The sequence below is a fragment of the Sarcophilus harrisii genome, chromosome 4, assembly GCF_902635505.1.
Source record: "Sarcophilus harrisii chromosome 4, mSarHar1.11, whole genome shotgun sequence".
Taxonomy (NCBI): Eukaryota; Metazoa; Chordata; class Mammalia; order Dasyuromorphia; family Dasyuridae; genus Sarcophilus; species Sarcophilus harrisii.
This window is the reverse complement of record NC_045429.1, coordinates 305076664-305091046: the sequence shown is the minus strand read 5'-3', so window position 1 is coordinate 305091046 and position 14383 is coordinate 305076664. Positions and strand designations below refer to the sequence as shown.

The 14383-nt window shown below is 36.4% G+C and overlaps 1 protein-coding gene across 1 annotated transcript in view; it reads right to left on the bottom strand.

The window, feature by feature from the left end:
* The window catches only part of RNF213 (ring finger protein 213), a 174073-nt gene that overhangs the window by 65807 nt on the left and 93883 nt on the right, over positions 1-14383 (bottom strand). The window contains 5 exon segments of the mRNA XM_031965590.1: positions 238-3834; positions 4587-4742; positions 9688-9881; positions 10878-12027; positions 12780-12944. Of these exon segments, the coding sequence (XP_031821450.1) occupies positions 238-3834; positions 4587-4742; positions 9688-9881; positions 10878-12027; positions 12780-12944 (5262 nt within the window).

Here is a 14383-nt window from a genome sequence, read left to right as displayed (position 1 = left end):
AACTCAGGAAGATTAACTGCCATGGACTTGGTCAGTATAGGGGTACACTTTGAATCTTGGTTTATCCAATTTAACATCTAAAACTATATCCACTAATCACACTGCTTCTCTGGTAGTTAAGATAGAGTTGAAGTACAAACCTTAACTATCAACTGGGGCCATAAACTGACTTGAAATTTATCTAAATTCCTTAAACTTAAGATTCATAAAAAAGGAAATTTAAAAAGAAAATGTCACCTCTGTGAAGATAATGCTACACCCTGATTCCATCCTTTGGAGATGGTCCTGAAGGAAGTCTGCAAAGGAGTCATGTTGTTGATCACAATAATATTTTTGTGCAAGAGCTTTTGCAGCAAATGATCCCAGTCTGGAACTGGATAGTCGTACCACAGCATCCGGTGTGGCACAATTCAGAAGCATGTACTTGGCTTTATCAGATACCATGGCATAAATTTCATCAGTCAACTCCTGTTGCTTCAGATTATTGGTAACCTGTAGCACTACAGAAGCACATGTGTCTGAATGGTAACCAATGAACACATCAGAAGGGCTGTAACTATGCTTGGCAAAAGGCTGGTCTGCATTCACATTGATGAAGTTTTCCACCCATGTCTGGAGTTCTTCCACAATAGTTTTCTGCCATTTCTCCAAGACAGTATTGATATCCAGGTAGTGCTTTTCTAGCCTATTTATGAGTGGGATGGGAAACTGTTTATAGACAACTTCCTTCTCTTCAATGACTATCAAGCGGAAGTCAGGATGAACTCTGCATTTGACACGATGAGTTCCTAAACCAAGGTCCACATATTTCTGACCCCCAAGATGAACATAGTACTGATTAAGAGCATCATAGAGACTCTCATACAGGTTCTGCAGGTTTAAGAGCACAACCATTTTCCCAGTTTCCATGCAGACTTTGACACGGTTGATATTTCTGCATATCTGTGTATACTCTTGGTCCTTGGGAAAACTAGAGCCAAAGATAATCTCTGGCTGTTGGTTCTCATTGAAGAAGGCCTGTTGAAGAATCTGTAGAGCCACATAATTTTTGGTCAGGACAAGTAAGTAGCGGCATTCAACATCTGCCTGCTGGTTAGTCTGACTATCACCATAAATGTTCTGCCAGATGAGACAAATGGTGCTGATTTCTTCAAAGCACCTTGCCTCTGGTAACTTGGCTGTAAAAGTATCCAAGGCATCAATATTATCCTTGCCACTGAAGTTTCGAAGGACTGCTTGTGCAATTTCTTGAGGGGTAGGTTCCTCATTAGAAGCTTTAGCCATAGCAAAGACCATTTTGATGAGACTATAGTAATCACGCAAACCAAAAAATTCCTTGTCTTGGGTCTCACACACTACTTCATAAGCTTCAGCAAAAGATGCAAAATAATCTTTAATTTTGTCTTGAATAAGTGAATCTGAACAGCAAATTCCCTTGGCACTTTCAATAAGTTCTTTCTTGTTGGGGGTGCCACGTGAAACAAAAATACCCCGGTTCATCTTGGCAGGATCTAAGGCCCAATTGGAGATACCAATGAAGCCAACTTTTTTATGTGGGAGAGGATCATCATCAATACAACCATCTTCCAAAAGGGGGTGCAGTGCCTTCAGTGGCATTTTGGGAGAATCTTCTGCTAGCCCAACTTCATCTAAGACCACCACTGAAACATATTCCTGTAGATTCTTCCCTTGTTGGAAGCGAGCACACTGCTTGAAGGTGCCTATGATTCCCTGGGGAGTTGAATGTGGACTGCACTGGAAAGACACCAAATGGACCTGTTTCAGCTCCTTGAAGAGTTCAGAGTAAGCAGCCTGTCCCTGCATGGCATCTGCTACAATTGTCTTAGCAAGTGATTTGGAGCTTCCAGGTTTACCAACCAGAAAGAGAGGAATTCTGAGTTCAATGCATATCACCATCATAAATATATTTTCCTTCAAAGCTAAATTCTTGGCTATAGTTTTTCTTAGAGGTACACCACTGAGAAAGAGATCCTGTATTTGACTTATTTCATCCAGAACTGTCTTTATGTCACTATAAGGCCCTTTAAAAAGCTTGCAAATAACTTCCCAATATGCTTCCTTCTCTTCCAAAGAGGCATGATAACACACTCCAATAGCCAACACTAATGACCATAGAACAGGATCTCTCTCAAAATTGTTTTTGTGGACATTTGACTCTCGGAGAAAAATATTCAGTTTCTTTAAGAGCAATTTACTATGGCCATAAAACCATTTGAAAACCTCCACACAACGCTCCACATCTCGGAGGCTGACAAAGCTACATTCATTATCTCTTTTCCTCATGTAACTCTGGGAAGCAGAAAGTATCTCTGTGATCACATGAATATCTTTCTGAGTAATTCCCATTGAATTAAGTCTTTGGGCAATTTGTTGAATATAAAGTCTTTCAGCTGTGTTGTTTAGTTGCCCAAAGTCCCATACCAGGGGAATCATGCTTGGGGGGAGAGCATGAACCCGATAAACCAACTGCCTCAGAGGAATGGAGCCAAGCTTTTCCACAGTTTCATCTGCTTTAACTCTGTATCCCAAACCAGCAGTCTCTAAACGTTTGATCATTTCCTCTGTGTGCTTTCGGTACGGGTTGCATGCTGCTATGATATGCAACCCAGAGTCCTCAAACAAGGGCTCTCCATCCACTGTGTTGTCACACAAAACTTCTTTGATACAGCTAACAGCCTCAGTTGTATTGGCCTCATCAAAGAATAAGATAGTATCAAATTGATGCTGGGTTCTATTAACAAGAGCAACTGCTTCTGCCTCTCTGATTTTGGAGTAGATTGTTGCTGCACTAGTCCCACCATGGACCTTCACTAATTTCATGTTCTCAGCATCAATTCCACCACGCCGCAGATCACTCAGGAACTTAATAAGTCTTGTTTTGCCACAACCAGTTTCTCCCATGATTATGACAGGAATCCCACATCGGAACCGCATCTCAATGGCAAGAATTTTGAGGATGTTGTCTGTAGTAAGCTCATATGTCTCGTCAGGGTCCATGGGCCACTGGATTCCCAAAACCATACAAAGTATTTCAAGTTTCTTACTTCTGGGTAGCTGGTCAAAGTTAATATTGAAGGGTACCCTCTGAAAGAGTAATCCTTTATACAGTTCCTGTGTCATGACATTTCTCTTGATAATTTTTCCATCCAAGTGGCTGAAAGCATCAATGCCACCATTCTGGTTGGGTTGAAGATGGAAGCCTATAAATGTCATAGATGTGTGGTCATCATTGAAGAAAATATATGGATGAGGCTCTGATTCCCAACTCTTTCGGAGACAGAAAGGAGCAATGTCTTCTTCATGGACACCATCCATACTAAAGATCTGCCTCTCTGAGCTTTGATCACAAATGTTGAGTGATGGAGTTGCAAAATCTCTGGCCATAAGAATCATAAATGTGACTACAAAATTCTTGAAGCCTGTCAGAGTATCACCAATAAAGGCAGGATTACAGAAGAGAGAAGCTTCACAGTCTCTGAGTTGATAATTCAAAAATCTAGAAAAGTTCTGAAGTTCAGACCAGGAAGGATCCATCAAACCACAGTGTATCAGCAACTGCTGGAGGCACTCTTCTGGGGTCCCTTCAATGGAACCTGGTTTATATTGAAACATATCAAGGTTTTGGCCTTGGTAGAATCTTTTTAAATATTGGAAAGGTCTCTGGAAGGATTCACTACAGAATTCTTCTCGATCCATTCTTGGTTCCATTTCACTTACAGAAGAAATCAAAGGCATACACATTACTTCCTTGGGAGGTCTGCATGTGACTTTTGGGAAGATTTCAAGAAAACTGAATTGTTGGCCATGTACATTCTAGAAAAAAGAAAAAATGCAGAAATTAAATGTTTAAAACTTAAGTAGCTTTCAAAAAGTCCCTTAATATTATTTTACTTCTACTTCATTTTTTTTTTTTAATTAAAAGGGGAGAAGTATCATGCAGAAGTGTAGAGGAAGCCATGGGGTTTTCTGCAACTACAATGTTCACAATACAGGGAATTTGAGTGTGGAAACTTCCTTTAGAAAATGACATGCTCAGGACAGCCACAGTGTACCAGCCCTAAAGTCAAGAGGATCTGAGTTCAAATCTGGCCTCAGACACTTAACACTTCCTAGCTTTGTGACCCAAAGCAAGTCACTTAATCCCCACTGCCTCAGCAAAAAAAAAAAAAACCAGTGAACTAAAGTTCCTAATAGATCTTAGCTGGTTTGATGAAATCTGAATCCTATATTATCTATTTATTAATGGACTAACACCTTAGAATCCTAAGCACAGCATGGTATTCAATGTAAACATAAAAAAATTCTAAATATGCAAAACTCAAAAGAAATTAGGACCAAGATATTTTTAAACAGAGGAAATTTCAGTTTATAAATACTCAAGAACAAAGATATTTGGGTTTTTGAAATTCCCTAACATATTCCCTGCACATTTTTTTCATTTCATACCTATTAAATGCAAATGTCAGGGGAAAAAAAAAAAGAATTAGGAAACCCTAACACACAATCAGACTTGGAAGAGAGAATCAAGCCCTGTTAGAGTAATGCTAATAAAATTAGATACTTACCAACTTTGATGATCTCTTTGGTACTGTGGAAATCACTTCCAAGATTTCAATGACATATAAATGGCACTTATGTCGAGGCCACATTTTCCCATTCGTATCCATAAGGTACTGTAAAATCAGAAGTTTGAAAAGAAATTCCCAAATTCCAGTTTGTACCTAAAGATACAGATAATCACATGGGTTAAAGAAACTATGAAAGAGGTGAAACTAAGATGACAAGAGTAGCAGAAAGAAGTACAGCAAGCTCTACTACCACTCAAACTCCCACTCGCCCAAACAGATCTAGAAAATACATCTTTTGACATCCTAATTAGGAAATTTTTCCAGTCCAGGTTGGCACAGGGTAACAGACAAAAGTGTGCAAGCAACAGGTTCTAGCCAAGGGCACAAAGAGCATTCCAATGCAAAAAAGACTATCCACCAGAGCAAGAAGAAATCTCACATCTAGCATAGAAGGGCCTAAACTTCTGTAGAGTAAAGGAAAAAAGTATCAAATCAAAATTTTGTTCCCTAATTCTCAGTTTTAGGTCACAGATGTGTGGTAGGTAGAGATGGGGACCTATATCTAACAGTGACATTTCAGGAGTGATAACTCGGCTATATACTGAGAGCATCCCACTTTAGAAGCAAGCAGTAGTTGCATAGTTTGGACCCTAGGAGAGAAGTAAGGTCTCATATCTACATTCTAGACCAGATTAAAACTAAAGAAACAACTAGTGCAAGAATGCTAGACTTAATAAAAGCCTATAAGTCAAAAGAATACAGTTTTGTTACTCTGAACCATTAGCGCTTTCTAGCTGCCAATAACCAAGTCCAGCAACAGTCTACTAAAACTCCAAGTGGGGGAAAGTAACAGCAAGATAAATCCAAACATATCTTGTGGAAGTGCAAAGTCTCTGGCTTTAGGATAAAGTGTGATGTCAAGAAATTAGGCCAGAAGAATGACTAAAGAAAAGAACAAATCCCATCTCAAAGAGACATTATGGTGACAGGGACATCCAAGACATGTATCCAAAAGTAGAAAGTATAAAAAAAGGCTAAAGGCGAGTTAAGTAAGCTAAGTAAAAGTTTAAAGAAATATACGTAAATTCAATTAGAACTCCTAAAAGACATGAAGAGTTTTGGGTTTTTTAAGGGTTAAAAATATTTTTATGAATAAAATTACTGTACTAAATGAAAAAATAGAAAAAATAATATCTATGGAAGAAAAAAATGAAAAGGGAATAGTATAGTATACTTTTTTTACTCTATGAATCAAAAAAAAATTTTTAAAAGTCAAAAGAATGAAAACAGAAGACAAATATAAGTTGCATCATAACAAAAAGAAATGATTTGAAAAATACATCAAGGAGAGATGCATTGTACTGACAAGTCTAATCATATTCAAAGAAATCATGAAAGAAAATTGCCCATAAAAAAATACCACTAACAGCCAGAAATAAAGAATATACTAAAGCACTACTAAGGATCATATACAATTTACCAGCTATCACTAAAGATGGAATAGCTTAGAATATGGTATTCCCAGAAGGCAAGGAAAACAAGCTTACAATCAAAAATAACTTACTCAACAAAATTGAGAATATAGAGAACATCCAAATATCCCTAAAGAAAAGATCATAGCTGCATAGAAAGTATAAATACAGAAGTCAAGAGAAATAGGAAAATGATAAAATGCATTCTAATATGTCTTCTCCGAAACCCATCAGGTTTCAAAACGAGCTCACAAAAGGAGCCTAATTAGACAGAAGGCTAAGAAGAAAAATGAAAGAAGAAAAAGGGAGGAAAAGAAGAGTGCAATCAGGGTTGGGGAAAGGAGGAATAAGATTAGGAAAAATCATCTCACAATCAAAGTAAACAATTAGAAATCTATGCATATATAACTTCACATGTGCCTTCTCAATGGGGTGTAAAGGGGAAGGAAGGGAGAGAATCTGGAATTCAAACTTTTAAAAACAAATGTAAAAAAAATTGTTTTATACGCAACTAGAAAAGTAAACTATATATAAGTATATACATACATGTAGGCACACATATATACATAAACAAAATTAAAGAACACAAACCTTGTAAAAATGAATGCTAAAAATTTTATCATGTATATGAGGAAAAATAAAATGCTATTATACATATAAAAAAGAAATATATGTAAATAAGGAAGAAGTTAAGGGAATGAATGCTACTTGAACCTTACTTTATCTGAATTGGTCAAAGAAGAGATGAATGCATACAATATTTTGATATTCTAATATATTTAATCTATCAGAGAAACAGGAAGTAAAAACACAGAATGAGGATTAGGAACAAGTAAATTTCCAATTTAGTATTTGATTGGGGGTTTTTAATTTGGTCTTTTTTTAGTTGCAAGCCCAATTCATTAATCTTTTCTTTCTCTGTTTTATTCAAGTAAGCCTCTAAGGATATAAAATTCCCTCTTATTACCGCTTTGGCTGCATCCCACAAATTTTGGTATGATGTCTCATCATTGTCATTATCTTGAGTGAAATTATTAATTGTATCTATAATTTGCTGCTTCACCCAATCATTTTTTAAGATGAGATTGTTTAGTTTCCAATTACTTTTTGGTCTATTTCCCCCTAACTTTTTGTTGAATGTAGTTTTTATTGCATCATGATCTGAAAAGAAAGCATTTACTATTTCTGCTTTCTTGCATTTAATTTTGAGGTCTTTATGTCCTAATATATGGTCAATTTTTGAATAGGTTCCATGAACTGCTGAGAAGAAAGTATATTCCTTCTATCTCCATTCAATTTTCTCCAAAGATCCAACATACCTAATTTTTCTAATATTATATTTACTTCTTTAATTTCTTTCTTATTTGTTTTGTGGTTTGATTTGTCTAATTCTGAGAGTGCAAGGTTGAGATCTCCTACTATTACAGTTTTGTTGTCTATTTCTTCTTGCAACTCTCTTAACTTCTCCTTTAGGAAGTTGAGTGCCATACCACTTGGTGCATATATGTTTAATATTGATATTGCTTCGTTGTTTATGTTACCCTTTAGCAGGATGTAGTTACCTTCCTTATCTCTTTTAATTAGATCAATTTTTACTTTTGCTTGATCTGAGATAAGGATGGCTACCCCTGCTTTTTTGACTTCACCTGAAGCATAATAGATTTCGCTCCAGCCTTTTACTTTTACTCTATATTCATCCCCCTGCTTTAAATGTGTTTCTTGTAAACAACATATTGTAGGGTTCTGACTTTTGATCCAGTCGGCTATCTGCCTCCTCTTTATGGGGGAGTTCATCCCATTTACATTTACGGTTAGAATTACTAAATCTGTATTTCCTGCCATCCTAATAAATGCGTAGCTGGTTCAGTTCATTACTGCTCCATTGGAACTGATTTGGTTGATCTCATTGCTGAGGATGGCCAGAGCCATTAGAACTGGTCATCATATAGTGTTGTTGTTGAAGTATATAATGATCTCCTGGCCGTGCTCATTTCTGTGAGTTTGAATCTTGATTTTTGCCCCTCACCTGGCAGTGTGAACGAAGGCAAATCCCTTAGAATTGCTGAGCCACATTGATGCATTGTTGGTGGAGTTGTGAACGAATCCAACCATTTTGGAGAGTAGTTTGGAACTATGCTCAAAAAGTTATCAAACTGTGCATACCCTTTGATCCAGCAGTGTTACTACTGGGATTATATCCCAAAGAGATCTTAAAGAAGGGAAAGGGACCTGTATGTGCACGAATGTTTGTGGCAGCCCTTTTTGTAGTGGCTAGAAACTGGAAACTGAATGGATGTCCATCAGTTGGAGAATGGCTGAATAAATTGTGGTATATGAAAATTATGGAATATTACTGTTCTGTAAGAAATGACCAACAGGATGATTTCAGAAAGGCCTGGAGAGACTTACACGAACTGATGCTGAGTGAAATGAGCAGGACCAGGAGATCATTATATACTTCAACAACAATACTAGATGATGACCAGTTCTGATGGATCAGGCCATCCTCAGCAACGAGATCAACCAAATCATTTCTAATGGAGCAGTAATGAACTGAACTAGCTATGCCCAGAAAAAGAACTCTGGGAGATGACTAAAAACCATTACATTGAATTCCCAATCCCTATATTTATGCACACCTGCATTTTTGATTTCCTTCACAAGCTAATTGTACAATAATTCAGAGTCTGATTCTTTTTGTACAGCAAAATAATGTTTTGGTCATGTATACTTATTGTGTATCTAAGTTATATTTTAATATATTTAACATCTACTGGTCATCCTGCCATTTAGGGAGGGGGGGTAAGAGGTGAAAAATTGGAACAAGAGGTTTGGCAATTGTTAATGCTGTAAAGTTACCCATGTATATATCCTGTAAATAAAAGGCTATTAAATAAAAAAAATAAAAAAATAAAAAAAAAAAAAGGAACAAGTAAAGATTAAAAGGGGCAATGATAAAACAAAACATTCTCTAATAAACAATGTTCAAAAAATCTATAGTTCTGTTTGTGAAACAAAGAACTGGAAACCAAAAGATTGCCAATATGTTGGGAAATGGCTGAACTCATGGTTTATAATGTGAAGGAATATTATTGTGCTCTAAGAAATAAAAAAGTGAATAGTTTCAAGAAGGCCTGGGAAGACTATATGAACAACAAGAAGAATAATTTACATGTTAATGATAACATGCAAAGATAAACTCTGAAAGACTTAGTAAACTCCAATTAACACAAAGACCAGCCACAATTCCAAAGAATATATGAAAAAACATGTCATCTCTCCAAAGACAGACTCGATAGACTTAGAGTAAAGATAGAAGCATATTTTCTTCTCTTTTTCCTCCTTTTTTTTTTTTTTTTTTAAAGGCAGGGGTAGCTAATGCAGACTATACATTTTTGTAATAAGCTTTATTTTTCTTACCTTCTCAGTGGGTGGGGGAGAAGGAGGAAGAGTAAGAACATTTGGAATTGAAAATAAAATCAAATTAAATACATTAAAAATTCAATAACGTCTAAGCTACATAATAGGCCATGTATTTAAGCTATAAAACAGGGTATGTCCTAAAATTGTGTTTCTAAAATCTTAGCTATTTGGCCACTAAAATAGTATAGAATCAATGCACTTACTGAAGAGGTGATGTCCAGGTGAATAAGCATGGGATTTTTCTGGTATTTTACATTCAAGAAAGGTAGAAGAGATGCCAGCACTTTACTTTCATTCACCTGGGGCTCAATCAGTCGAATGGTCTTCAGAGGTACTTCCTCCCCAGAATTTTCAAATTTCAGTTTGCTATGAAGCCTCTTTACATAGAGGGATTTTCCTATGACATTGAAATATATGAATTAGAGCTCCAGGTGTTATGAAAAAAAAAAAAAAAAAAAGAAACGAGATGTTAAAAAAAAAAAAGAGAGATGTGTGTAGAAGTATCCAAAAGATATGTGGTTCATGGTATATATGTATATATATAAAATAAATCAAAAGCTGAATATCAGCCTTCTCATAGCCCTAGAATTTTCACTATCTAGTTCATATATGGTATGCCATACTACTTTCTCAATAAGGATCTAAATGAATGTAAAAAAGTAACTATGGCCATAAAAATATTATTTCTGCAGTGGTATTTTCATTTGTGAAATGCTTCTAATACTGTTATTGGAATGAAGCTGTTTGCAACTGGTAGTTTCCTGTAACTATTTTAGTATATTTTATTTTTATAAAATCAAAACTGCCATCAATAAGAAAAGCATACAGCAATAACTGAAGAGTCAAGATTTCTTTAAGCCTGGCAGTCCACATCTGTATAAGAAAAAAAAAGAAGGCAACAATAGAACCCTAAAATGTCAGAATTGTGGAAACTTTAGAAAACGTTTAGTCTAACCCAGGTAGTTGAATGACCAAGGTCACACAACTAGAAATTGGGAAAGCAAGGATTTGAATTCAGTTCTTCTTAGTCTAATGTTCTTTCCCCTATCCTATGCTACAGGTGATAGTTATCAAGGAGGCTTACAGAGTCTTCTTTAGATTATAAATGAGGAAGTAGAATGATATACTATATATAAGTAAGAGACTGAAAACATAATTTGAAAGTCAAAGTCTCATCATGAAGAGGTAAGGAATAATTAAGCAATCACAAAAGGAAAAGAAAAGATTTTTCTATCACTGACACATAGCTAAGGAATTAGAAGCTTTCTGGGCCTCAGTTTCTCCATCAGCAAAATAAATGTAACCACATATCAAGATAATATGTCAAGAATCTTTAATTTCTCAAAAGAAAAAAGAAATATAAATTAAAGTTGTAAATTTAAGCTATCATTACCAACGCCTGCTCTCTTGGAGGTCACAACCTTCACACAGACACGATCCTTAAACACTGAAGCTGCTGAATGAATATGATGTGAGACTTGGTAATGACTTTGCAGATAATCCTGAATATCCTTAAGAAACTGCTGAGGGGTCATGAGGACTTTATACTGGCTGAAGACAGATGGGATATAACAATGTTCTCGATCACTGTTGCAGATGATCACCAGTCGGTAGTCTTCCCTGTGGCACTGCACACACAAGTTCTGAAACAGTTCTTCCACCTGGCAGCTCACTTCATAGCTAAGCTCATCTGCATACAGCAGGCTATAGACCTTATGCCCCTGGTACCCTAGAGTGAGGCAACGGCGCAAGAACAGTGACACCTCCTCATAAGTTGTCAAAGGGGTACAGAGCAACACCTCATCATAGCTGGGCAGGGGCTGGCGAGGAGACTCCATGTAGATAGCCAGGGCTACAGATAGCACATCAGAATGAGGGCAGGTGATGAGGTTAGGCTGGCCAGCCTGCAAGCCTTGTGGGAGATGCCGCTCAGTGGGAACCTCTCCCATCTCTGACAGGTAGGCCAAGCAAAGACCAAGAGTGTCAATATTCAAGCAATTAGGTAGAAAGGCACTCATACAACTCATGTAAAAGTCCCACACTACCTTGACCTTGCCCATTAGCTCAGACTCAGAGAACAGCACCAATTTTAATTCATCCAAGTTGACCTGGTCCATATGATGTCTCCCATAAGTTGTACTCAAAAATTTTAAGACATCATATTTGGTGCAATTTTTTTTGATGAAGGATAGCATAGCCAAGGCAGCTTCACTGGGTTTCTGTTTCTTGAGCTCTATGCAGAGGTAAACTAATTGTTCAGCAGTGTAATAGTTGAGATAAAAATACTTAGATCGCTTCTCAATCATGAATCTTTTCCAGTTCCCAAGGAAGAGTTCCATCTGCTTACACAGGGCTGCTAGGACTTCAGTTACTTCCCCATTTCCAGTGAGCTGACCTACAGTCTCTAAGTGGAAATTCATTTGTACGCAAATCTGACTCTTGGGAGAACAATATACAGTAGCTGTCCAAGACCTGAACAGCATATTTCCAGCAGTATAAAGGTTTATAAATGCTTGGGCAAGTCTCTGGATATTACAAAATACCTAGAAAAGATGAAAATAGAGGGTAGTTTTTAACAGGAGAATCTTAAGACAGCATAATCTGGTATTGTATTGTAATAGTTAAAAATAATATGGAAGGATTCTTGGATTGGCCACTTAGTTTGGCTGCTTTGCCACTTATTTCAGCTGCTTTGCCACTTATTTCAGCTGCTTTCCCTAAAAAAGACTTCAACTTCCTCATCTAATTAAAAGTTAAAAACAAAATGAGTCTATAGCCCCTTCCAAGCCAAAAGATGGGAAGAAAACATATCATTTGTTGAATGTTTGCAACTTCCAAGAACAAACTTGCATTAAAACAAAAGACTAGTATATAAATGACTTACATAAATAATGGTCAACTGAATTTTTTGGACAGTTTGAATTCTTTGCCAAATCATTAAGTGTAGCAGAAAAAAGAACAAGTTAACCTTCCCATCAAGGACTGCCCACTATATTATTTCTACCCTATATGGATATATTCCTTGAGAAAACAAGGAGAAATTCATTTAAAAGATCTTAAAAAGAAATTGCCTGCCAACACGCCAACTACCACATATCACCATGGAGATAACACCAGCTTATTCCACTTTGACCATTCATAGTCTTATGTTCTGTTGCTTTTCATGTCAATTAAAAATATGTATTGTTTTCAGTTTCCCAAACCACTAAACTTGAGATGAAATTTAAAAATGTCTCCAAATAAAAAAGACTGAATGAGATACTTCCTGGCCCTAAAACAGATACAAAATTCTGACCTCTGAGAATTTATCCACTTCAACATGATTTTGGTCTTTCTTGCCAGACATCAGCATCAACTTATTGAGAAGCTCCTTCAGTTCTTCTAAGGAATAATGGCGGACTTCCTCATGGTCTTCATGTCTTTCAGGAAGGCTCAAATGTAACACTGTGTCCAGGGAAACCTACAAAAGGTCCCAAAGTCATAGTTTTTCTTGAAGAACCACTATGGTTAATACCAAAAAACATCTACTTCCCAATAAGGACTTTAAAAAGTATAGCCCAGATCTTTCTGATTTCATAGCTATTCATTCACTGCCAAAGAAAGAAATCATTAATTTCTCATTAAGAAAGAACTTTGCTGCCTCTTTGCTAAGCACCTACTATAATTAAAGGTATAAAGGAATATAAAGATAAAAACAAAAGTATCCATCCTCCTATTACGGGAATAAGATAAGTGTGCAAAAACAGTAACAATGTTATAAGGACAAACAAAAATTCTAGCTAATTTGCTATAATAGGCAATGGGGAAACCACTGAGAGAAAATCATGAAATGATTAATTATCATAAATGCAGCTTAGACATGGAGAAAAACAAATTGCTGAAAAGCAATGAACTTTCCCCTCCCTTCTTTAGAGAGGTGCTAGAACTATGGACATGTCACACTGCATATACTGTCAAAGTCAAATAACATGATGATTTGTTTTGCTGAACTCTTCTTTATTTGTTACATGGAATGTTTCATTGAGAGGAATGGAAGATGGAAGAAAGAAAATGCAAAAGAAAGAAATGTAAGAAAGAAAGAAATGCAAAAACAAGAATGTAGTATTCTTCTCTAAAATGTAAAGTTCTCTGGGAGCAGGTTTCTTGGGGGGCTTCAGGAAGCAGCCTTACTTTCATTCAGAGTAATCACAAGTGCAGCCAGGAGTTAAAGTCCCAATCCTTTATTATTTCCTTCAAAGTCTTGTCTCTTTTCCTGAGGCCCGGTTAGCTTTAATAGAGGTCTATCTCTCTCCTTGGTTCCGAGAATTTAAGCTGCCTTCTCTGGCTTGGAAATCTCCTGGACTGAATCCTGGCTGAGACTCTGAGAGTTTCTAGTGGGCTTGTGTATCTGGCCCTGAGAGCTTCTTGCTTATATGCTGTACATTGAGTACACAGCAATCATTATATCACTAGAAAACCAATATTTGTTGTAGTTAATCCTACAACAAATCAATGCTAAACTAGATTTAATCACTGTTTCCTCAATTCCACTTAGCACCTTGTAAGAATCCTAACACAAGAAATGTCAACAGAAATTACATTAGAAAAGATTTTTCAAAAAAGAAAATCAATATGCCCTCATATAAGAGAATTCACTTTGTTGAAAGGTACAGCCTCAAGGTTCAAAGAAAATAAAAGCTCATTTTGTGTCTATGATTAGACTATGATGAAACACTTGTGTCTAGTATATGCCACTAGACAATCCTGATAAAAGTCTGAACTAGAAGCTCAGATATGGACTTGAACAAGGAAGGAAGTTCACAGGACCTCAGTTATTCCAAATTTCTAGTAAACACTAAGATCAGAAGTAATGAACTAGATAAACTGTTGTGGGAACATTTTAGAAGCAACTCATATTCT